General features: G+C 42.5%; 6 protein-coding genes across 6 annotated transcripts; 4 read left to right on the forward strand and 2 right to left on the reverse strand.

Annotated features, from left to right (window-relative positions):
- The first annotated feature begins 3,142 nt into the window (after positions 1-3,142).
- Positions 3,143-4,012, forward strand: LOC133933532 (histone H2B-like). The gene has a single exon (XM_062380665.1). It carries the CDS (start codon positions 3,143-3,145, stop codon positions 3,515-3,517), a length of 375 nt encoding a protein of 124 aa, XP_062236649.1. The 3' UTR covers positions 3,518-4,012.
- Positions 4,013-5,994: 1,982 nt separating this feature from the next.
- On the reverse strand, positions 5,995-6,405 carry LOC133933480 (histone H3). The gene has a single exon (XM_062380611.1). The coding sequence runs from the start codon at positions 6,403-6,405 to the stop codon at positions 5,995-5,997; it is 411 nt and encodes a 136-aa protein (XP_062236595.1).
- A 300-nt stretch (positions 6,406-6,705) lies between these two features.
- On the forward strand, positions 6,706-7,092 carry LOC133933510 (histone H2A-like). Its single transcript, XM_062380641.1, has one exon. The coding sequence runs from the start codon at positions 6,706-6,708 to the stop codon at positions 7,090-7,092; it is 387 nt and encodes a 128-aa protein (XP_062236625.1).
- A 9,534-nt stretch (positions 7,093-16,626) lies between these two features.
- On the forward strand, positions 16,627-17,513 carry LOC133933538 (histone H2B-like). The gene has a single exon (XM_062380671.1). It carries the CDS (start codon positions 16,627-16,629, stop codon positions 16,999-17,001), a length of 375 nt encoding a protein of 124 aa, XP_062236655.1. The 3' UTR covers positions 17,002-17,513.
- A 1,965-nt stretch (positions 17,514-19,478) lies between these two features.
- LOC133933477 (histone H3) lies at positions 19,479-19,889 on the reverse strand. Its single transcript, XM_062380608.1, has one exon. It carries the CDS (start codon positions 19,887-19,889, stop codon positions 19,479-19,481), a length of 411 nt encoding a protein of 136 aa, XP_062236592.1.
- Positions 19,890-20,189: 300 nt separating this feature from the next.
- On the forward strand, positions 20,190-20,576 carry LOC133933498 (histone H2A-like). Its single transcript, XM_062380629.1, has one exon. The coding sequence runs from the start codon at positions 20,190-20,192 to the stop codon at positions 20,574-20,576; it is 387 nt and encodes a 128-aa protein (XP_062236613.1).
- The last annotated feature ends 4,110 nt before the right edge of the window (positions 20,577-24,686 follow it).

Below are 24,686 nucleotides of genomic sequence, written 5' to 3' on the forward strand. Positions count from 1 at the left end.
TGGGGTCCAAAGGACTCAAAGGATAAACTATTTCAATGTGAGACTAACAGGAGGGCTAAGTGAGACATTGTGAGCTGAGTCTTTGTGTGACCATTGTTTTTCATTCAAGGCTGCTCAATATTCATACTTTGACTAAGTACTTCCACAATCAGTCCCAATGATACTCTTATTTCTAACCAAGCCTTTTTCACCGGCACTATTCCTACTGGATGGAAACGTGCTACAGTCCTACTGCTACACAAAACTGAGAAAGTGTCAGACTTTAATATCTGCCGTCCTACATCCACACCTGTGGAGGCGCTAGCGCACCATAGACGTATTTATCAGCGGCCATGAGAATCCACAGAGGAGGAAGACGGCTGCCTCTGTCTTCTAATAGGTCCTCATTCTGGCTATGAGTAGCTGTGTTTCCGCGTAGCAGTGCATTGACTAGATCTCATCTTACTGAAGAAAGATGTCTGGACGAGGAAAGGGAGGAAAGGGGCTCGGTAAAGGAGGCGCAAAGCGTCACCGCAAAGTTCTCCGTGATAACATCCAGGGCATTACCAAGCCCGCCATCCGCCGCCTGGCTCGCCGTGGCGGAGTGAAGCGTATCTCCGGTCTGATCTACGAGGAGACCCGCGGCGTGTTGAAGGTTTTCCTGGAGAACGTGATCCGCGATGCTGTCACCTACACCGAGCACGCCAAGAGGAAGACCGTCACCGCCATGGACGTGGTGTATGCTCTGAAGAGACAGGGCCGCACTCTCTACGGCTTCGGCGGATAAACTCACTTTCCAACAGCTCAACAACACAACGGCTCTTTTAAGAGCCACACACCGAGTCAATGAGAGCTCACATCCTCTGCATAACAACAAGTCGTTCTCCGAGTAGATGTCTTACAATGTCAAGATTTCAAAGTTATTTAATATCAAAACATCACATAACAATTACTAATCGTAGATTCCTCTTTTAATTTCTAAACGTAGAAGTGACCCTTAAAAACAGTTAATATTAAACTGTTATCTCTTTATACACATGTATATGTGTGTATATATACTGTAGTAACACCAGGCAGCCAACAGATAGAACTGCTCTCCAGATATGTGAACTGGAACAACGTCCACTACCAGTTGAACTCTCCTACATGTCCTGTCAGAAGCTTTGTTTTCCAGTAGCTCAGCTTCTCCGGTTTTATTGCAGATTCTGATCTGTTCTGAGTTTTGAAAATGAGCTCTGTAGCTGCATCAACTTGATCAGTTGAAAACTAAGTTAAATATCAGAGTGTAATTAAAAAGGACCAGGGACAGAGCTGTTTGATTAGGTGCTGCACCTCACCAGTTTGTTGCTTTGAACGGATGTTGAGGCGTAGGTGAAAATAAGTCACCCCCTGTAACAGCATCACTATAAAATAAACAACAATCTGACCACAATTTAAGGAAGTGAAGTGGACATTACTCATTCTATCTTTCAGTCAAGCACGTGGGGAGAGTGGCGAGACAAGAAAAAAGAAATGTTGGCCAAGTTAAATAAATTCATCATGTTACTTACATTATCTGACTTGTATTTTAATTCAAATAGGTTAACAAACAGACATTAACATGAATACACAGACACTCACACACATATCCGAACGCACACATAAATATATACACACAGACACACAGCCATTAAGTGCATATCTAAATTCACATATCTTCATTTGCTGCTATGAAGAACACACGAGTGGTCCTCTACGTGCACACCACAGCGTGCGTTAGACACTGACGTTCCCTCGTACCTCGGGAGTTTGGTAAGGGCCTTACACTGAAGCCTTCTGGACCCTGACTGACTGACCTATTGACTTACTCACTGGCTAATGGAGACACGATTGCAATACACTCAAACAAAACACACCACTTGATTGGTTGTGTAATCAGATGTTGTGTCCACTGTTCTTCAACAAAGTCCCTTACCAGATTGTTCATGGTAACGCTCCTCACGTATCACTTTGTTGTTCTGAGCGAGTAAGTGGGGCCCCCAGGGCCTCTGTGAGTGTGTGCTGTCTGGGATTGCAGTGCCTGCACTTTGAAAGACAACGTGTTATTATGAAAGTCTATCAGAGTGATGTTGGCGACTTTTAACCGGCTGAAATCTCCCTGTACTCTATTAAACAGGTCGTGACGTTGAAGCTAATTGGACTATACTATTCAGAGGCAGCAGGCAGGACCACGTTTCTATAGAATTTGTCTAATTTAATAAATTACAAATAAGGACGATTATAATAAACACGTGCCAAATTTATCACAATCATCTTTTTCCCTTCTTTTCTTTGGCAGGGCGGTTCCCCAGTGGCCAGCTACACCTGTATATGTTCCACGCACAAAGGAGACGATACCGGTTCTGCTGATGGGTTGATGCTCTTCTACGGCACACAACAAACCTTCTTGCTCCTGCACGTTTGGATGTTCTATCCTGGAGGAGCTAGATTATCTCTGCTACCTGAAAGGACTTCAGGCACCGCCTCATGCTACAGGTAGTGACACGGACACTAGCAGAGCACGAAACTTCAGAAGATTCAGTCGGGAAGGATGAGGAGAGAGCCAATGTCAATGGCCAGCACAAATAAAACTGTTCCCTTTCTGTTGTGGTCTTGCCTTTGCCTCTTTATTGCACTTATTGTCACTTTCATTTGCACCAAAACCGGTGAAATTCATTCACAATCACTTGGGCTTCCTAAATGGACAGGTCGATGAACCTGAAGTTGAACTGACTGTGTGTTTCACTGTGACCATTAGACCAAAAGTCACCAAAAGTCACCGTGTCAGGGCTACATATTTCCCACATATTCTATCATTTAGAGCTGTGCATTTATCAGGTTTCTTTGGTTTAGATTGTTTTTAATGATACTTATGTGATACTAACATAAATCCTAATAAGTTTCAGGGACATCTTAAAGTTCTCAACACCCCAAATGTTCCAGTTGAGCTGAACAGTTCAACCTCTGTCGGCAGCAGAATAATGGACTCATGAACATGGAGACACTCCCCCGTGCTGTTACACTGGCACTCCACATTCAGCCAATGACAGAGAGGGAACGGCACACACTGATTTACATGTGATATGTTCAAATACAGCCTGGCCAGCAACGTCTGTATTCATTTGAACGAAAAAATCTCGTGACAATGCCTGACGTAGCGAAGCCCGCGCCCAAGAAGGGCTCCAAGAAAGCGGTGGCGAAGGCCCCCGGTAAGGGCGGAAAGAAGAGGAGAAAGTCCAGGAAGGAGAGCTACGCCATCTACGTGTACAAGGTGCTGAAGCAGGTCCACCCCGACACTGGGATCTCCTCCAAGGCCATGGGCATCATGAACTCCTTCGTGAGCGACATCTTCGAGCGCATCGCCGGTGAGGCCTCTCGTCTGGCTCATTACAACAAGCGCTCCACCATCACCTCCAGGGAGATTCAGACCGCCGTCCGCCTGCTGCTGCCCGGGGAGCTGGCTAAACACGCCGTGTCTGAGGGCACCAAGGCCGTGACCAAATACACCAGTTCCAAGTAAACCACTCTGCGGAGACCTCAAACCAACGGCTCTTTTAAGAGCCACACACTTTCTCTATAGAGACAAACTGTCCTGACTCTACCGAGATGTCCATCAATATTTAAACAGCCACTTTTAACTGATAATATAACATTGTTAATACAATTGAAGAGAGATATCCTGCATAATCTCTACATTTGAAAATAATTGTTTTTAAATCCAATTGCAGTTTTCCACTGCAGGGCGTGTTGTCCTTTGTCAAAGCAGTGATCTGTGTTGTTCATGAGGTGTTTTTTCCCCCCTGGTGGTTATAATTGGAATAGTTAAAGAAGCGTATGAAGTCACTGTTCCTCAAAGTCAGAGGACATTGAGGAACAACACAGTCATGTGTGGATGCCGAGACATGGCTGTGACCTGAAGGTCAGAGGAATTCATTCTCCAAAGTAGTTTACAGTATTATCAATCTTGACAAATATACCTTGTGTGCTTACTACTCTGTGAATATTGAGTGTAAAACAGTGGTCAAACAAATATTTTTTCTCCCGTAGCCCTCCTGTTATCCTCAAATTGTAATAAGTATAATTTTAAATAAATTATGACAGAAAAAAATGCAATTTAATGGTAAATTTCAAGTTTTTCATGAAGTACTACATTAATAAGGTATTTTTGAATGGTTAAAATAATATTTTGACATGCTACTATTTACCCACAGCAATCTACAAAAACACTTTCAAATACTTCACAAATGTGTACATTCTGGAAACAGTGTGTTTGTTGACACTAAAGCCTTCATTTTTAATATGAATATTTTTTTGGTAACACATGGACAGGTTGACTGAGATCTAACACTCACCAGACAAATAGTTTTTCAAAAACATTTTTCATGTTTTAATGATTATTTTATACAAATAATGACGAAAATAATATACACAAACATCTCTCCTAGTGTTAATGTGAAAAGCCAAAGTTGGTATTTACCACGTCAGACAGCAGAGACAAAGCATATTCCAGTAAAGCAAAAAACATATTCTACAAACTAAATGATACAACCTGTTGACTTTTTGCGTTAAATGAGAGAAATGTGCCACAATATTAATTTAATCCTTGCTTGAAGTGAATATTGACTCTGATAGGAAGTCTGGCTCAACTTCACCAGGAGCCTCGGCCTACAGCAGAGTGTTTGCTGCCTGCACAATTACTTGATTTTATTACGAAGGGATCATCAGTAGGTGCTTTTTTTCACCCAGTTTTTCTGAACAAACATTTGAAGCAGCTGGGAAACAGGTTTTGGTGGAGCTGTGGTGCTTTTGAACTTTTTTAGGAGAGAAATGAGTGGGGAAAGGACAATGATATGATTTCCTTGGAAATCAATGTTTCTGTTTGTAAGATGCATCAATGCAAATGTAATTGCAGTGAGAGGATAGCAGCCTGATACTAGTGACATGTCTTTACAGCATTCAGTAGTACTTCATCTTTTCCCTCCGAGTCTATATCAGTGGGGTATAAATGTCCTGTTGATGAATGACTGTACTGCAACTGTTACAACGGGGAGAGGCGGTGGTCTAGTGGCAGAAACTTGGATTATGGGCAGAGAAGGTCTCTGGCTCGACTCCAAGGAGAGACAACAAAAAGACGAACCTGGATTGATCTGTCCAAAAATCCAAGAGTCTGCCTACCCTGTCTAGTGCCCCTTAACAAAGGCACCTTACTCCCCCAACATCTGCTCCCCGAGCGCCACACATGTTCGCTCACTGCTCTGTCAAAAGCAGAGATTAAATTTCCCTACCTGTATGAGTGTGCCTTTGTATGTCTGTGCATGTGTTTGGGACTAGTAAATAAATGAATCTTAATCTTAACAATTGTGTTCACGGCTGTGTATATGAGCTCCAATCCCTGGGGGACGTTTGTCTTTCCAAACAGTTGGAGTGTTTTACCAGGGACAACATTTTAAATAACTTGTGCTGTTTAATAAATGTTTGTACCGAGTAGATCGGTTTCTCAGAAAAGGCTAGGTCATCTCATTTCAAATAAATACTTTATTTCATTGCAGCTCTGACCATGGTTTGGATTAAGATGAAGTGAAGTAGCAATATTAATGATTAGATTTATAGCAGGCCAGGTCTTAGCTTGCATACTTTCCAACGTGTATTATTTGCAGAGCTAATAATGTAACAAATATTTTACTGTAAACTTGTCTTCATGTAGTATTATGAAATGCTACTCTCTTTTTGCTGTTCAGTTAATGTCGTAAAACTAGAATAGATACATATTTAAATCTGTTGAAAGATATCCTTTAACATACTTTAGTTACTTTACAGAAAGTAATTCATTTATTATACTTCAATGGTGATATGAACTTTGAACTCTGAAGTCAATTCTTTAGTGTATTATATGTATTAACGGTCTATAACGAGCAGGGCAACAAAGGAGTTTTGTCTTGAGTACAGTGAAGTGGCTCTTAAAAGAGCCGTTGTTATGGTCAGTGGAGCAGCAGCAGTTTAAGCTCTCTCTCCGCGGATGCGGCGGGCCAGCTGGATGTCCTTGGGCATGATGGTAACCCTCTTGGCGTGGATGGCGCACAGGTTGGTGTCCTCAAACAGGCCGACCAGGTAGGCCTCGCTGGCCTCCTGCAGAGCCATGACAGCGGAGCTCTGGAAGCGCAGGTCGGTCTTGAAGTCCTGAGCGATTTCTCTCACCAGGCGCTGGAAGGGCAGCTTGCGGATCAGCAGCTCCGTCGATTTCTGGTAGCGACGGATCTCTCTCAGAGCCACGGTACCGGGCCTGTAACGGTGAGGCTTCTTCACGCCGCCGGTGGCCGGGGCGCTCTTACGCGCAGCCTTGGTGGCCAGCTGCTTCCTGGGGGCTTTGCCTCCGGTGGATTTACGGGCGGTCTGCTTGGTTCTTGCCATTTTGTTGCTTTTCTCTGCGATCGGGAGAAAGAGTGAAGCTGTACAGAGACACTCTGCTTTTAAACCGCGAAGCCAGCCCTGAATTGGTGACGCTGCTTCAGATCGGGGATAGGCTCCTCCTCGGGTACTGTCTGCTTGTTCGACAAAAGTGTCGACCATCCCCCGCTGCTCTGCTAGAGGCTTCTATTCTGGTTGGTCTGGCATGAACCGTCCCGCGCGATCCGCGTATATATAGGGGAGTGATCATGCTCTCCACCGCAGTTTCTTTTGACGTGTGTTAGGAAACAATCTACATCCATAATGTCAGGCAGAGGCAAAACCGGCGGAAAGGCCAGAGCGAAGGCAAAGACTCGCTCTTCCCGCGCTGGGCTCCAGTTCCCCGTCGGTCGTGTTCACAGACTGCTGCGTAAAGGCAACTACGCACATCGCGTTGGTGCCGGCGCCCCCGTCTACCTGGCGGCTGTGCTGGAGTACCTCACCGCTGAGATCCTGGAGCTGGCTGGAAACGCCGCCCGCGACAACAAGAAGAGCCGTATCATCCCCCGCCACCTGCAGCTGGCCGTCCGCAACGACGAGGAGCTCAACAAACTCCTGGGCGGAGTGACCATCGCTCAGGGCGGCGTGCTGCCCAACATCCAGGCTGTTCTTCTGCCCAAGAAGACCGAGAAGGCCCCCAAGTCCAAGTAAAGCAAAGCTGCTGGAAACCAACGACACAAAGGCTCTTTTAAGAGCCACACACTCACCTCTGAAGAACAAAACTCCTCATATCACCCATCAATTTAAAGCACACGCACAAGTCATTTTTAGATTATATTAGATTCAACTTGAATCTCATTGCACAGTAGAAGTGCTTATATATAACCAGAAGTGCAATAAAGGCAGTACAAGTGCAGAGTAATGTGCAAATTTAAAAAAACGGAAAATGCGAAGTAAAATTTGTAAATACATAAGATATGTACAGTAATAAATATATATGGAATAGAGCAGTATTAAGAGGTATTTTATTATATAAGAACGATGAATATACTATGAGCAAGATCAATATATATGAATATTAATACACTATTGGTGGGATTATACAGTAGTAAACAAAAAAAATAAGTAGCAGTCTAGTGCAAATGTTTAATGGTTGGAGGACGGTGGGTGGCAGTCCAAGCCAGGGTGGAGGAGGGAAGTATAGTCACTGGAGGAGCTGTGTGTGGTGCGGGGCAGCTGCTTTTACTGTGGTGCAGAGTTTAGCAGGGTGACAGCCACAGGGATGAAGCTGTTCCTGGACCTGCTGGTCCGGGAACGGAGGACCCTGTAGCGTCTCCCAGAAGGGAGGTGGGCAAACAGTCTGTGGCTGGGTTGTGAGCTGCCCTTGACAATGCTGCGAGCCCTCGCAGACATCTCTTGCTCTGGACAGCCTCAATGGTTGGGAGGGAGGAACCAGTGATGTGTTGGGCAGTTTTCACCACCCTCTGCAGGCCACTAGCATTCAATATGTATTCATTGGTATGGTTCATTCTGTGTCAGATGTTTGTGTCACCTGGTGAGGAAACCATCACTCATATGGAAGTTTAAATGTAAAAGATACACACTTCAAATTTCAGTACGTCTAAGGTTCATGGATCCATGGCATACATCTCTCATGATGGACGGTACGAATGCAAAAACAACACATACTATCTTCCCAATGAAATAGAAACTAGTGTGGGTAGAACAGATTTAATGCAATTTGAACGCTCTTTACATTTGTCATTCTGCAAATATAGGGTGAGAAGTAAAGAGAGCTATTGGTTAAACATCTTACAAACTCTCATAAGATAGTAATGTAGTCATAAACAATCACTCTGGTACCTTTGCTTAATCTGTAAAATCTGCTTTTAAAAGTTAGGTGCTGTGTGTCCGGTCACATGTGGGATTATAGACGTGTTTCACATGAGACAGGTTTTCATTCAAAACATTGACCAGGTCCTCTGTTGTATTAAAGTGCCCCAGTACACATGACAGTTATCCAGCATTCACAACACCAGGACCATTGAAGTGGAGCAGCTAAATGGAACTCAGCCATCATTATTATTATTGTATACATTTTCTCCTGGTATTCTTCTGGTGTGACAGTGCATGGAGCTCTGTCACCATCTGAATGGTTTGGATTCCTCAATAAACGTGTTGAGCACTGAAGTTTACTCTTTTTCCCCAGAGGAGCAGGACTCTGGATCAGTTCAACCAAGACCTCCACTTGTTTGCTGAGCTTTCGACGACTTCTCAGAGTCCTCTTCAGTGAACTCAAATAGCTGTGGCCTCATCAGTTGAGCGAAGGTTGTAATGTTGGTCTTGAGATAGTATATTTTAATTATAAGCTGAAACATTTACTTGGTGTTTAAATCATAAAGCTGAGAAAAACATCACCTGGAAAAACTCTCTACTCCCTGTTAGTAAATGTAACTTTGTGACTTTCCCTCTGTTGGTGTTGCAGTGTCTGATGACAGTTCACCAATACTTTAGTTTAATGACAGACACTGATCAAGTTGATGCAGCTACAGAGCTCATTTCTATGACTCAAACAAGTAGCTGCAATAAAGCAGGAGAAGCTGAGCTACTGGAAAACAAAGCTTCGGACAGAACATGGAAGAGAGTTCTTCTGGTAGTGGACTTTACTCAGGTTCACATCATTTGGAGAGCAGCTTCATCTGTTGGCTGCCTGAGGTTACTACAGCACAGTATGGTTACATGATGTGAGGCTTGAATTGTCATTTTTCTAAGCAGCTGTCACTTTTCTATTTAGCAAGGAAAGACACGAGGTAAAACGATAAATATAACAACTAAGGCAGACTCTTTAAAAAGTATGGTATATAAAGTAATGGCGATATCGCTGAACATCCCTAGGCAACGTCTATGTCGCCAGGATCTGAAACAGACATGGAATTAATGGAAAAAGTAACACCAATAAGGAAAAGACAGAACACAGAGAGGCAAATGAGGATGAATAAGAAAAGTAAGAGTAAGAATAAAGATTGAAAACAAGAATACTAATAATGCTAACACTAATTTCATTAAATACCAGGGGGCTGAAAAACAAAATACATCAGATATATAGGATGAGTAATTATGACATATGTTTACAAGGAACACAGTGATTTGAAATCCAAATGAGAGAAGTGCAGAATGAATAGATGGGAGATGTGTATACAAACAATGGAGATGGGAACATGAGGGGAGCTGCTATAGTAAGAAAAGGAGGAGTGAGAGTGATTGTGAAATATTTGTTTTATTATTGTTATTATTGATAATTATATATAATATATATATTACCTAACACTGTTCAAATCAATTCAAAGATCATATCCTTAGATAATTTGATCCTATGATGCTGTCATGTCACATAGATAATTGGCTCCTTTGATACCATAGGCTATTTGATTATTTGACTTACTTATAAAGGAGCAACAGGTACAATTGACTAAATATGAAAGAACAGCACGTAAGATTGACTTACATATAAAAGAGATGAAATAACCTATTACCATCAGGGTAATTATAAGAAATATGTGTTTATTATTGTTATTGTTATTATTTATATTATATACATATATATATATATATATATATATATATATAGGAATTGATGTCGATATTTAGTGCTTTTTTCTAATACTAGACCCAGATAAGTGGGTCTAGTATCTAGAATCAACAATAATATATTTATATATATATATATTATCATTGAGTACTAGTTTATGTCAAAGAACTAGTTGAACAAATTACCAATTTATTGAAAAAATCAACCAAACAATCACAATATAAAACAGTATAACATAATACAAACACAATAAATGATGTATTCTCATAAAATAACTGTCCTTTCAATGTGTGTGTATATATTCAGTTCCCAGTGTAGTGTGTGCTTGAAGATTCACTGGTTCCGTTCTGGTCCGGGTCTTTATGTCTCTAAACTCAGTAATACCTGTCTACCTGACGGGCAGTACTGGGGTCTGATGTCTTCTGGATAAACGATCAGGTTCAATCTGGATCATACAGTTGGCCACACTGCATCCACGGTCTGGGTTCTGCTCGCCATCTCAGCATTCAGAATTACAGGATTGAGATTCTTCTGGTGTTCATAAAAAAACAAAAAATCTACACAAAGTGCAGAATAATCAGTGTCTGTTTCCTAATTATATTTCTAATGTTTAAAACGTATGGTATATGAAGTAATGACGATATTGCTGAACATCATGTTACATGATGCATGTGTGTAGATAGGAGTAGGCTACTCCTTCACAGAGTTTAAAGCCATGTTTTATAATATTTGATGTTTTTATATTTACTAACTTCTTAATCTGAACATTGTAAGATGACATCTAATATTGCTCAATCTATCTAGACTCCCTGTAGTTAAGAACTCTGTCTCTACATATTTATGGACAGTGGTGATGAATGATGAGGAAACAGCTCTTTGTGGAAAGACGTGTGTGGCTCTTAAAAGAGCCTTTTACCAGGATGGACATGTTTCACAGTGAGGACAGCTCACTTCTTCTTGGCTGCTGTCTTCTTCGCTTTGGGTTTGGCGACCTTCTTCGCGGGGGACTTCTTGGCAGCAGGCGCCTTTTTCACCACCTTCTTGGGGCTCTTCGCCACCTTCTTGGGAGTCTTCGCCACTTTCTTGGGGCTCTTCGCCATTTTCTTGGGGCTCTTGGTGGGCTTCTTGGCCGCTGCTGGTTTAGCCGCCTTCTTCGGGGACTTTTTAGCGGCTGCTGGCTTCATGGCTCCCGCCGACTTGGGCTTTTTAGCCACTGCGGGTTTCTTGGCGGCGGGCTTCTTGGCTTTGGGAGCGGCCTTCTTCACTGCCTCTTTCTTGCTCATCTTGAACGAGCCGGTGGCCCCGGTTCCCTTGGTCTGGACCAGGGTCCCGCTGACAACCAGCTTCTTGATGGTGGTGTTGACGCGGGAATTGTTCTTCTCCACATCGTAGCCTCCGGCAGCCAGAGCCTTCTTGAGGGCGGACACGGACGCGCCACTGCGTTCCTTGGACGCGGACACGGCCTTCACGATGAGCTCACTGACGCTGGGGCCGGCGGTCTTCGGTTTCACGACCTTCTTCTTGGCCGCTTTAACCTTGGCGGCGGCTGGTGCTGGAGCTGGAGCGGCTTCTGCCATCTTTCTCTTTGCGTTTAGATCAACGACGAACTAACGGAGTGAGTTACAGGACTGATGAAGAGTCCTGATCGGGAGGCGGTACTTGAACACACCATGAGAACCGTGGAGACTCAATCGAGCCGTGGCTCCCGTGTACAGTGTGAACGCACAGACACTTGTGTTTTCTCTTCACTGATAAACGAGTAAAAACTCAGTGGGTGAGCGGTGCTGGAGGCTGACAGTGAGGAAGCAGGTAGCGGACTTATTTGTCTTCATGTTGAAGTCATGAAGAGCTCTGATGCTCTCTGCATTTGGTCGGTGGAGCCCCCGAACACGACCCGTTCACCGCGGTGAGCAGCGCTGCTCAGCGGCTTTTCCCACTAGTTTCTCTCCTAAAATGAGTTCAAAAGCACCACAGCTCCACCAAAACCCGTTTCCTAGCTGCTCCACATGTTTGTTCAGAGACACCGAGTGAAAACAAGCACCTGTTGAGGATCTCTTAGTAATAAAGTCAAGTAATTGTGCAGGCAGCAAACACACCGCTGATGGCCGAGGCTCCTGGTGAAGTTGAGCCAGACTTCCTATCAGAGCCGTGAATTTTTCATCCTGAGGAAGCTTGAGAGTCATTATAGAAGTAGGGCTACATTTCATATCCATGTTGAATTTGTCAATATTCACCTCAAGCAAGGATTAAATTAATATTGGGGCACATTTCTCTCATTTAACACCAAAAGTAAACAGGTTACATCATTTAATTTCCAGAAAATGTTTAAGCTGTAAATTAGTTTGAGAATTTCTCTACTTAGTAAATACAAACTTTTGCTCATCATAGTAACACTGGGATACATGTTTTTGTATATTATGATCATAATTATTTGTGTAAAATAATCATTTAAACATGACAAACGTTTCTGAAAAACGATTTGACCCGTGTGTGAGAACTCTCTGTTAACCTGTCAATATGTTACCTACTGGTCTAAAGATCAAGTCTTCTCAGACTGTTATAGCCAATAACACATTCATATTACAATTTAAGGCCTTAGTGTCAACAAACTCTGTGTTTATCCAGAATGTACACAAGTGTGCAGTATGTGAAAGTGTTTGTGTACATTGTAGAATGTAAACATGTCATTTTAACCATTCAAACAGACTTTAATTACATATTACTTTATATAAAAACACTATTACACATAATGCTTTAAATGCTAACAATGATTAAAAAAAAAAAAAAAACCTTCACTCAACCCCATCCAAGCCCATGGCATAACCAAAATAACAGTGTTGTTGTTGATCTCATCGTTTTTAAATCATGAATCAAAGGTACGATAGCAAAGACAAATTTGAGAGATGGTCACTCTGCCCAGAAGTTTGTTGAGCTTGTTAAGACTGAAATCTATACTATGCATGTGTGCGTGTCTGTGGAGATGGCTCTGAAAGTCAACTTTAAACAAAAGCAGTTTGTTAGACGGGGGTGGGGGTAGGGGCAGTTTGGGAAGAATATGTGGGAAATATGTAGCCCTCACACGGTGACTTTTAGTAACCTTTGCTGCTTAGTGTTAATGTGGAAGCTGGTTCAAATGTGTGTGCGTCACATCGCTGTTCAAACTTGCAGCTGTCTAATAAGGCCTACTGTGAGAACTTTGAATCTGTGACATTCATTACGCTGTACTTTTACTTGTTCTCATACTTAACTTTTTATATTAAAGCATACCTCCCTTAGCTTCCACACAGAGTTCGTGCAGCTGGCCCAGCTTCAGGAGGGCAGATAGGCAAGGCGTTGTTTTGTCTGGAGATGGTGCATGCTTACTGAAGACTCACAAGGCGTCATATTAGTAAATACTTGTTGAAATTAGACCAGACCGGCTCTTCTCATATTCGGGATAAACCAACATGTTGACAAGCTCCCCGTCGTTGTGGACGGCTACAGGTTACGGGGGATGAAAATACAATGTTAAGGATGCCCCCACATAACCATTACCATTTTATTCAATGTCCATATCTGCAAACAAAACCAGATGAATATAATAAAACAGAATCCAGCAGAATGTCAGATTGTAATCAACAACACTTTCAAGCATACATGAGGTGCTTTTAAAACTGGTCAGTATCCAATGATGCAAAATGAAAGGTGAACATAGTCACACTGTCAGCCCGGACTTATAATAAATGTCCATAACACTTTCAAAAACAGTTCCACACAAGCATCAAGTGCTTACACTGCTGGACACTGCACTAACACGTTTGGTTGGGGGTTGTGTTTTAGATTAAAAGCTATTTAAGTAGTTAACAAACACACAAACCATACTTGGTTACATACTTGGTCACTTAGGTTACAATTTTTATTCCAATAATGTTATGGAGGGTTTTAATAGCTGGGGTCCAAAGGACTCAAAGTATAAACTATTTAAATGTGAGGCTAACAGGAGGGCTAAGTGAGACATCGTGAGCTGAGTCTTTGTGTGACCATTGTTTTTCATTCAAGGCTGCTCAATATTCATACTTTGACCAAGTACTTCCACAATCAGTCCTAATGATACTCTTATTTCTAACCAAGCCTTTTTCACCGGCACTATTCCTACTTGATGGAAACGTGCTACAGTCCTACTGCTACACAAAACTGAGAAAGTGTCAGACTTTAATATCTGCCGTCCTACATCCACACCTGTGGAGGCGCTAGCGCACCATAGACGTATTTATCAGCGGCCATGAGAATCCACAGAGGAGGAAGACGGCTGCCTCTGTCTTCTAATAGGTCCTCATTCTGGCTATGACTAGCTGTGTTTTCGCGTAGCAGTGCATTGACTAGATCTCATCTTACTGAAGAAAGATGTCTGGACGAGGAAAGGGAGGAAAGGGGCTCGGTAAAGGAGGCGCAAAGCGTCACCGCAAAGTTCTCCGTGATAACATCCAGGGCATTACCAAGCCCGCCATCCGCCGCCTGGCTCGCCGTGGCGGAGTGAAGCGTATCTCCGGTCTGATCTACGAGGAGACCCGCGGCGTGTTGAAGGTTTTCCTGGAGAACGTGATCCGCGATGCTGTCACCTACACCGAGCACGCCAAGAGGAAGACCGTCACCGCCATGGACGTGGTGTATGCTCTGAAGAGACAGGGCCGCACTCTCTACGGCTTCGGCGGATAAACTCACTTTCCAACAGCTCAACAACACAACGGCTCTTTTAAGAGCCACACACCGAGTCAATGAGAGCTCACATCCTCTGCTCAACAACAAGTCGTTCTCCGAGTAGATGTCTTACAATGTCAAGATTTCAAAGTTATTTAATATCAAAACATCACATAACAATTACTAATCGTAGTTTCCTCTTTAATTTCTAAACGTTGAAGTGACCCTTAAAAACAGTTTATATTAAACTGTTATCTCTTTATACACATATATGTGTGTGTGTATATATACTGTAGTAACACCAGGCAGCCAACAGATAGAACTGCTCTCCAGATATGTGAACTGGAACAACGTCCACTACCAGTTGAACTCTCCTACATGTCCTGTCAGAAGCTTTGTTTTCCAGTAGCTCAGCTTCTCCTGTTTTATTGCAGATTCTGATCTGTTCTGAGTTTTGAAAATGAGCTCTGTAGCTGCATCAACTTGATCAGTTGAACACTAAGTTAAATATCAGAGTGTAATTAAAAAGGACCAGGGACAGAGCTGTTTGATTAGGTGCTGCACCTCACCAGTTTGTTGCTTTGAACGGATGTTGAGGCGTAGGTGAAAATGAGTCACCCCCTGTAACAGCATAACTATAAAATAAACAACAATCTGACCACAATTTAAGGAAGTGAAGTGGACATTACTCATTCCATCTTTCAGTCAAGCACGTGGGGAGAGTGGCGAGACAAGAAAATAGAAATGTTGGCCAAGTTAAATAAATTCATCATGTTACATTACGTAACGCTCCTCACGTATCACTGTGTTGTTCTGAGCGAGTAAGTGGGGCCCCCAGGGCCTCTGTGAGTGTGTGCTGTCTGGGATTGCAGTGTCTGCACTTTGAAAGACAACGTGTTATTATGAAAGTCTATCAGAGTGATGTTGGCGACTTTTAACCGGCTGAAATCTCCCTGTACTCTATTAAACAGGTCGTGACGTTGAAGCTAATTGGACTATACTATTCAGAGGCAGCAGGCAGGACCACGTTTCTATAGAATTTGTCTAATTTAATAATTTACAAATAATGACGATTATAATAAACACGTGCCAAATTTATCACAATCATCTTTTTCCCTTCTTTTCTTTGGCAGGGCGGTTCCCCAGTGGCCAGCTACACCTGTATATTTTCCACGCACAAAGGAGACGATACCGGTTCTGCTGATGGGTTGATGCTCTTCTACGGCACACAACAAACCTTCTTGCTCCTGCACGTTTGGATGTTCTATCCTGGAGGAGCTAGATTATCTCTGCTACCTGAAAGTACTTCAGGCACCGCCTCATGCTACAGGTAGTGACACGGACACTAGCAGAGCACGAAACTTCAGAAGATTCAGTCGGGAAGGATGAGGAGAGAGCCAATGTCAATGGCCAGCACGTATAAAACTGTTCCCTTTCTGTTGTGGTCTTGCCTTTGCCTCTTTATTGCACTTATTGTCACTTTCATTTGCACCAAAACCGGTGAAATTCATTCACAATCACTTGGGCTTCCTAAATGGACAGGTCGATGAACCTGAAGTTGAACTGACTGTGTGTTTCACTGTGACCTTTAGACCAAAAGTCACCAAAAGTCACCGTGTCAGGGCTACATATTTCCCACATATTCTATCATTTAGAGCTGTGCATTTATCAGGTTGCTTTGGTTTAGATTGTTTTTAATGATACTTATGTGATACTAACATAAATCCTAATAAGTTTCAGGGACATCTTAAAGTTCTCAACACCCCAAATGTTCCAGTTGAGCTGAACAGTTCAACCTCTGTCGGCAGCAGAATAATGGCCTCATGAACATGGAGACACTCCCCCGTGCTGTTACACTGGCACTCCACATTCAGCCAATGACAGAGAGGGAACGGCACACACTGATTTACATGTGATATGTTCAAATACAGCCTGGCCAGCAACGTCTGTATTCATTTGAACGAAAAAATCTCGTGACAATGCCTGACGTAGCGAAGCCCGCGCCCAAGAAGGGCTCCAAGAAAGCGGTGGCGAAGGCCCCCGGTAAGGGCGGAAAGAAGAGGAGAAAGTCCAGGAAGGAGAGCTACGCCATCTACGTGTACAAGGTGCTGAAGCAGGTCCACCCCGACACTGGGATCTCCTCCAAGGCCATGGGCATCATGAACTCCTTCGTGAGCGACATCTTCGAGCGCATCGCCGGTGAGGCCTCTCGTCTGGCTCATTACAACAAGCGCTCCACCATCACCTCCAGGGAGATTCAGACCGCCGTCCGCCTGCTGCTGCCCGGGGAGCTGGCTAAACACGCCGTGTCTGAGGGCACCAAGGCCGTGACCAAATACACCAGTTCCAAGTAAACCACTCTGCGGAGACCTCAAACCAACGGCTCTTTTAAGAGCCACACACTTTCTCTATAGAGACAAACTGTCCTGACTCTACCGAGATGTCCATCAATATTTAAACAGCCACTTTTAACTGATAATATAACATTGTTAATACAATTGAAGAGAGATATCCTGCATAATCTCTACATTTGAAAATAATTGTTTTTAAATCCAATTGCAGTTTTCCACTGCAGGGCGTGTTGTCCTTTCTCAAATCAGTGATCTGGGTTGTTCATGAGGTGCTTTTTCCCCCCTGGTGGTTATAATTGGAATAGTTAAAGAAGCGTATGAAGTCATTGTTCCTCAAAGTCAGAGGACATTGAGGAACAACACAGTCATGTGTGGTTGCCGAGACATGGCTGTGACCTGAAGGTCAGAGGAATTCATTCTCTAAAGTAGTTTACAGTATTATCAATCTTGACAAATATACCTTGTGTGCTTACTACTCTGTGAGTATTGAGTGTAAAACAGTGGTCAAACAAATATTTTTTCTCCCTTAGCCCTCCTGTTATCCTCAAATTGTAATAAGTATCATTTTAAATAAATGATGACAGAAAAAAATGCAATTTAATGGTAAATTTCAAGTTTTTCATGAAGTACTACATTAATAAGGTATTTTTGAATGGTTAAAATAATATTTTGACATGCTACTATTTACCCACAGCAATCTACAAAAACACTTTCAAATACTTCACAAGTGTGTACATTCTGGAAACAGTGTGTTTGTTGACACTAAAGCCTTCATTTTTAATATGAATATTTGTTTGGTAACACATGGACAGGTTGACTGAGATCTAACACTCACCAGACAAATAGTTTTTCAAAAACATTTTTCATGTTTTAATGATTATTTTATACAAATAATGATGAAAATAAAATACACAAACATCTCTCCTAGTGTTAATGTGAAAAGCCAAAGTTGGTATTTACTACATCAGACAGCAGAGACAAAGCATATTCCAGTAAAGCAAAAAACATATTCTACAAACTAAATGATACAACCTGTTGACTTTTTGCGTGAAATGAGAGAAATGTGCCACAATATTAATTTAATCCTTGCTTGAAGTGAATATTGACTCTGATAGGAAGTCTGGCTCAACTTCACCAGGAGCCTCGGCCTTCAGCAGAGTGTTTGCTGCCTGCACAATTACTTGATTTTATTACGAAGGGATCATCAGTAGGTGCTTTTTTTCACCCAGTTTTTCTGAACAAACATTTGAAGCAGCTGGGAAACGGGTTTTGGTGGAGCTGTGGTGCTTTTGAACTTTTTTAGGAGAGAAATGAGTGGGGAAAGGACAATGATATGGTTTCCTTGGAAATCAATGTTTCTGTTTGTAAGATGCATCAATGCGAATGTAATTGCAGTGAGAGGATAGCAGCCTGATACTAGTGACATGTCTTTACAGCATTCAGTAGTACTTCATCTTTTCCCTCCGAGTCTATATCAGTGGGGTATAAATGTCCTGTTGATGAATGACTGTACTGCAACTGTTACAACGGGGAGAGGCGGTGGTCTAGTGGCAGAAACTTGGATTATGGGCAGAGAAGGTCTCTGGCTCGACTCCACGGAGAGACAACAAAAAGACGCACCTGGATTGATCTGTCCAAAAATCCAAGAGTCTCCCTACCCTGTCTAGTGCCCCTTAACAAAGGCACCTTACTCCCCCAACATCTGCTCCCCGAGCGCCACACATGTTCACTCAGTGCTCTGTCAAGGGCAAAGATTAAATTTCCCTACCTGCATGAGTGTGCCTTTGTATGTCTGTGCATGTGTTTGGGACTAGTAAATAAATGAATCTTAATCTTAACAATTATGTTCACGGCTGTGTATATGAGCTCCAATCCCTGGGGGACGTTTGTCTTTCCAAACAGTTGGAGTGTTTTACCAGGGACAACATTTTAAATAACTTGTGCTGTTTAATAAATGTTTGTACCGAGTAGATCGGTTTCTCAGAAAAGGCTAGGTCATCTCATTTCAAATAAATACTTTATTTCATTGCAGCTCTGATCATGGTTTGGATTAAGGTGAAGTGAAGTAGCAATATTAATGATTAGATTTATAGCAGGCCAGGTCTTAGCTTGCATACTTTCCAACGTGTATTATTTGCAGAGCTAATAATGTAACAAATATTTTACTGTAAACTTGTCTTCATGTAGTATTATGAAATGCTACTCTCTTTTTGCTGTTCAGTTAATGTTGTAAAACTAGAATAGATACATATTTAAATCTGTTGAAAGATATCCTTTAACATACTTTAGTTACTTTACAGAAAGTAATTCATTTATTATACTTCAATGGTGATATGAACTTTGAACTCTGAAGTCAATTCTTTAGTGTATTATATGTATTAACGGTCTATAACGAGCAGGGCAACAAAGGAGTTTTGTCTTGAGTACAGTGAAGTGGCTCTTAAAAGAGCCGTTGTTATGGTCAGTGGAGCAGCAGCAGTTTAAGCTCTCTCTCCGCGGATGCGGCGGGCCAGCTGGATGTCCTTGGGCATGATGGTAACCCTCTTGGCGTGGATGGCGCACAGGTTGGTGTCCTCAAACAGGCCGACCAGGTAGGCCTCGCTGGCCTCCTGCAGAGCCATGACAGCGGAGCTCTGGAAGCGCAGGTCGGTCTTGAAGTCCTGAGCGATTTCTCTCACCAGGCGCTGGAAGGGCAGCTTGCGGATCAGCAGCTCCGTCGATTTCTGGTAGCGACGGATCTCTCTCAGAGCCACGGTGCCGGGCCTGTAACGGTGAGGCTTCTTCACGCCGCCGGTGGCCGGGGCGCTCTTACGCGCAGCCTTGGTGGCCAGCTGCTTCCTGGGGGCTTTGCCTCCGGTGGATTTACGGGCGGTCTGCTTGGTTCTTGCCATTTTGTTGCTTTTCTCTGCGATCGGGAGAAAGAGTGAAGCTGTAGAGAGACACTCTGCTTTTAAACCGCGAAGCCAGCCCTGAATTGGTGACGCTGCTTCAGATCGGGGATAGGCTCCTCCTCGGGTACTGTCTGCTTGTTCGACAAAAGTGTCGACCATCCCCCGCTGCTCTGCTAGAGGCTTCTATTCTGGTTGGTCTGGCATGAACCGTCCCGCGCGATCCGCGTATATATAGGGGAGTGATCATGCTCTCCACCGCAGTTTCTTTTGACGTGTGTTAGGAAACAATCTCCATCCATAATGTCAGGCAGAGGCAAAACCGGCGGAAAGGCCAGAGCGAAGGCAAAGACTCGCTCTTCCCGCGCTGGGCTCCAGTTCCCCGTCGGTCGTGTTCACAGACTGCTGCGTAAAGGCAACTACGCACATCGCGTTGGTGCCGGCGCCCCCGTCTACCTGGCGGCTGTGCTGGAGTACCTCACCGCTGAGATCCTGGAGCTGGCTGGAAACGCCGCCCGCGACAACAAGAAGAGCCGTATCATCCCCCGCCACCTGCAGCTGGCCGTCCGCAACGACGAGGAGCTCAACAAACTCCTGGGCGGAGTGACCATCGCTCAGGGCGGCGTGCTGCCCAACATCCAGGCTGTTCTTCTGCCCAAGAAGACCGAGAAGGCCCCCAAGTCCAAGTAAAGCAAAGCTGCTGGAAACCAACGACACAAAGGCTCTTTTAAGAGCCACACACTCACCTCTGAAGAACAAAACTCCTCATATCACCCATCAATTTAAAGCACACGCACAAGTCATTTTTAGATTATATTAGATTCAACTTTAATCTCATTGCACAGTAGAAGTGCTTATATATAACCAGAAGTGCAATAAAGGCAGTAAAAGTGCAGAGTAATGTGCAAATTTAAAAAAACGGAAAATGTGAAGTAAAATTTGTAAATACATAAGATATGTACAGTAATAAATATATATGGAATAGAGCAGTGTTAAGAGGTATTTTATTATATAAGAACGATGAATATACTATGAGCAAGATCAATATATATGAATATGAATACACTATTGGTGGGATTATACAGTAGTAAACAAAAAAAATAAGTAGCAGTCTAGTGCAAATGTTTAATGGTTGGAGGACGGTGGGTGGCAGTCCAAGCCAGGGTGGAGGAGGGAAGTATAGTCACTGGAGGAGCTGTGTGTGGTGCGGGGCAGCTGCTTTTACTGTGGTGCAGAGTTTAGCAGGGTGACAGCCACAGGGATGAAGCTGTTCCTGGACCTGCTGGTCCGGGAACGGAGGACCCTGTAGCGTCTCCCAGAAGGGAGGTGGGCAAACAGTCTGTGGCTGGGTTGTGAGCTGCCCTTGACAATGCTGCGAGCCCTCGCAGACATCTCTTGCTCTGGACAGCCTCAATGGTGGGGAGTGAGGAACCAGTGATGTGTTGGGCAGTTTTCACCACCCTCTGCAGGCCACTAGCATTCAATATGTATTCATTGGTATGGTTCATTCTGTGTCAGATGTTTGTGTCACCTGGTGAGGAAACCATCACTCATATGGAAGTTTAAATATAAAAGATACACACTTCAAATTTCAGTACGTCTAAGGTTCATGGATCCATGGCATACATCTCTCATGATGGACGGTATGAATGCAAAAACAACACATACTATCTTCCCAATGAAATAGAAACTAGTGTGGGTAGAACAGATTTAATGCAATTTTAACGCTCTTTACATTTGTCATTCTGCAAATATAGGGTGAGAAGTAAAGAGAGCTATTGGTTAAACATCTTACAAACTATCATAAGATAGTAATGTAGTCAGAAACAATCACTCTGGTACCTTTGCTTAATCTGTAAAATCTGCTTTTAAAAGTTAGGTGCTGTGTGTCCGGTCACTTGTGGGATTATAGACGTGTTTCACATGAGACAGGTTTTCATTCAAAACATTGACCAGGTCCTCTGTTGTATTAAAGTGCCCCAGTACACATGACAGTTATCCAGCATTCACAACACCAGGACCATTGAAGTGGAGCAGCTAAATGGAACTCGGCCATCATTATTATTATTGTATACATTTTCTCCTGTGATTCTTCTGGTGTGACAGTGCATGGAGCTCTGTCACCATCTGAATGGTTTGGATTCCTCAATAAACGTGTTGAGCACTGAAGTTTACTCTTTTTCCCCAGAGGAGCAGGACTCTGGATCAGTTCAACCAAGACCTCCACTTGTTTGCTGAGCTTTCGACGACTTCTCAGAGTCTTCTTCAGTGACCTCAAATAGCTGTGGCCTCATCAGGTGAGCGAAGGTTGTAATGTTGGTCTTGAGATAGTATATTTTAATTATAAGCTGAAACATTTACTTGGTGTTTAAATCATAAAGCTGAGCAAAACATCACCTGGAAAAACTCTCTACTCCCTGTTAGTAAATGTAACTTTGTGACTTTCCCTCTGTTGGTGTTGCAGTGTCTGATGACAGTTCACCAATACTTTAGTTTAATGACAGACACTGATCAAGTTGATGCAGCTACAGAGCTCATTTCTATGACTCAAACAAGTAGCTGCAATAAAGCAGGAGAAGCTGAGCTACTGGAAAACAAAGCTTCGGACAGAACATGGAAGAGAGTTCTTCTGGTAGTGGACTTTACTCAGGTTCACATCATTTGGAGAGCAGCTCCATCTGTTGGCTGCCTGAGGTTACTACAGCACAGTATGGTTACATGATGTGAGGCTGGAATTGTCATTTTTCTAAGCAGCTGTCACTTTTCTATTTAGCAAGGAAAGACACGAGGTAAAACGATAAATATAACAACTAAGGCAGACTCTTTAAAAAGTATGGTATATAAAGTAATGGCGATATCGCTGAACATCCCTAGGCAACGTCTATGTCGCCAGGATCTGAAACAGACATGGAATTAATGGAAAAAGTAACACCAATAAGGAAAAGACAGAACACAGAGAGGCAAATGAGGATGAATAAGAAAAGTAAGAGTAAGAATAAAGATTGAAAACAAGAATACTAATAATGCTAACACTAATTTCATTAAATACCAGGGGGCTGAAAAACAAAATACATCAGATATATAGGATGAGTAATTATGACATATGTTTACAAGGAACACAGTGATTTGAAATCCAAATGAGAGAAGTGCAGAATGAATAGATGGGAGATGTGTATACAAACAATGGAGATGGGAACATGAGGGGAGCTGCTATAGTAAGAAAAGGAGGAGTGAGAGTGATTGTGAAATATTTGTTTTATTATTGTTATTATTGATAATTATATGTAATATATATATTACCTAACACTGTTCAAATCAATTCAAAGATCATATCCTTAGATAATTTGATCCTATGATGCTGTCATGTCACATAGATAATTGGCTCCTTTGATACCATAGGCTATTTGATTATTTGACTTACTTATAAAGGAGCAACAGGTACAATTGACTAAATATGAAAGAACAGCACGTAAGATTGACTTACATATAAAAGAGATGAAATAACCTATTACCATCAGGGTAATTATAAGAAATATGTGTTTATTATTGTTATTGTTATTATTTATATTATATACATATATATATATATATATATATATATATATATATATATATAGGAATTGATGTCGATATTTAGTGCTTTTTTCTAATACTAGACCCAGATAAGTGGTTCTAGTATCTAGTATCAACAATAATATATATATATATATATATATATATATATATATATATATATTATCATTGAGTACTAGTTTATGTCAAAGAACTAGTTGAACAAATTACCAATTTATTGAAAAAATCAACCAAACAATCACAATATAAAACAGTATAACATAATACAAACACAATAAATGATGTATTCTCATAAAATAACTGTCCTTTCAATGTGTGTGTATATATTCAGTTCCCAGTGTAGTGTGTGCTTGAAGATTCACTGGTTCCGTTCTGGTCCGGGTCTTTATGTCTCTAAACTCAGTACTACCTGTCTACCTGACGGGCAGTACTGGGGTCTGATGTCTTCTGGATAAACGATCAGGTTCAATCTGGATCATACAGTTGGCCACACTGCATCCACGGTCTGGGTTCTGCTCGCCATCTCAGCATTCAGAATTACAGGATTGAGATTCTTCTGGTGTTCATAAAAAAACAAAAAATCTACACAAAGTGCAGAATAATCAGTGTCTGTTTCCTAATTATATTTCTAATGTTTAAAACGTATGGTATATGAAGTAATGACGATATTGCTGAACATCATGTTACATGATGCATGTGTGTAGATAGGAGTAGGCTACTCCTTCACAGAGTTTAAAGCCATGTTTTATAATATTTGATGTTTTTATATTTACTAACTTCTTAATCTGAACATTGTAAGATGACATCTAATATTGCTCAATCTATCTAGACTCCCTGTAGTTAAGAACTCTGTCTCTACATATTTATGGACAGTGGTGATGAATGATGAGGAAACAGCTCTTTGTGGAAAGACGTGTGTGGCTCTTAAAAGAGCCTTTTACCAGGATGGACATGTTTCACAGTGAGGACAGCTCACTTCTTCTTGGCTGCTGTCTTCTTCGCTTTGGGTTTGGCGACCTTCTTCGCGGGGGACTTCTTGGCAGCAGGCGCCTTTTTCACCACCTTCTTGGGGCTCTTCGCCACCTTCTTGGGAGTCTTCGCCACTTTCTTGGGGCTCTTCGCCATTTTCTTGGGGCTCTTGGTGGGCTTCTTGGCCGCTGCTGGTTTAGCCGCCTTCTTCGGGGACTTTTTAGCGGCTGCTGGCTTCATGGCTCCCGCCGACTTGGG

This window comes from Platichthys flesus, chromosome 22 (genome assembly GCF_949316205.1).
Source record: "Platichthys flesus chromosome 22, fPlaFle2.1, whole genome shotgun sequence".
In the NCBI taxonomy this organism is placed as follows: domain Eukaryota; kingdom Metazoa; phylum Chordata; class Actinopteri; order Pleuronectiformes; family Pleuronectidae; genus Platichthys; species Platichthys flesus.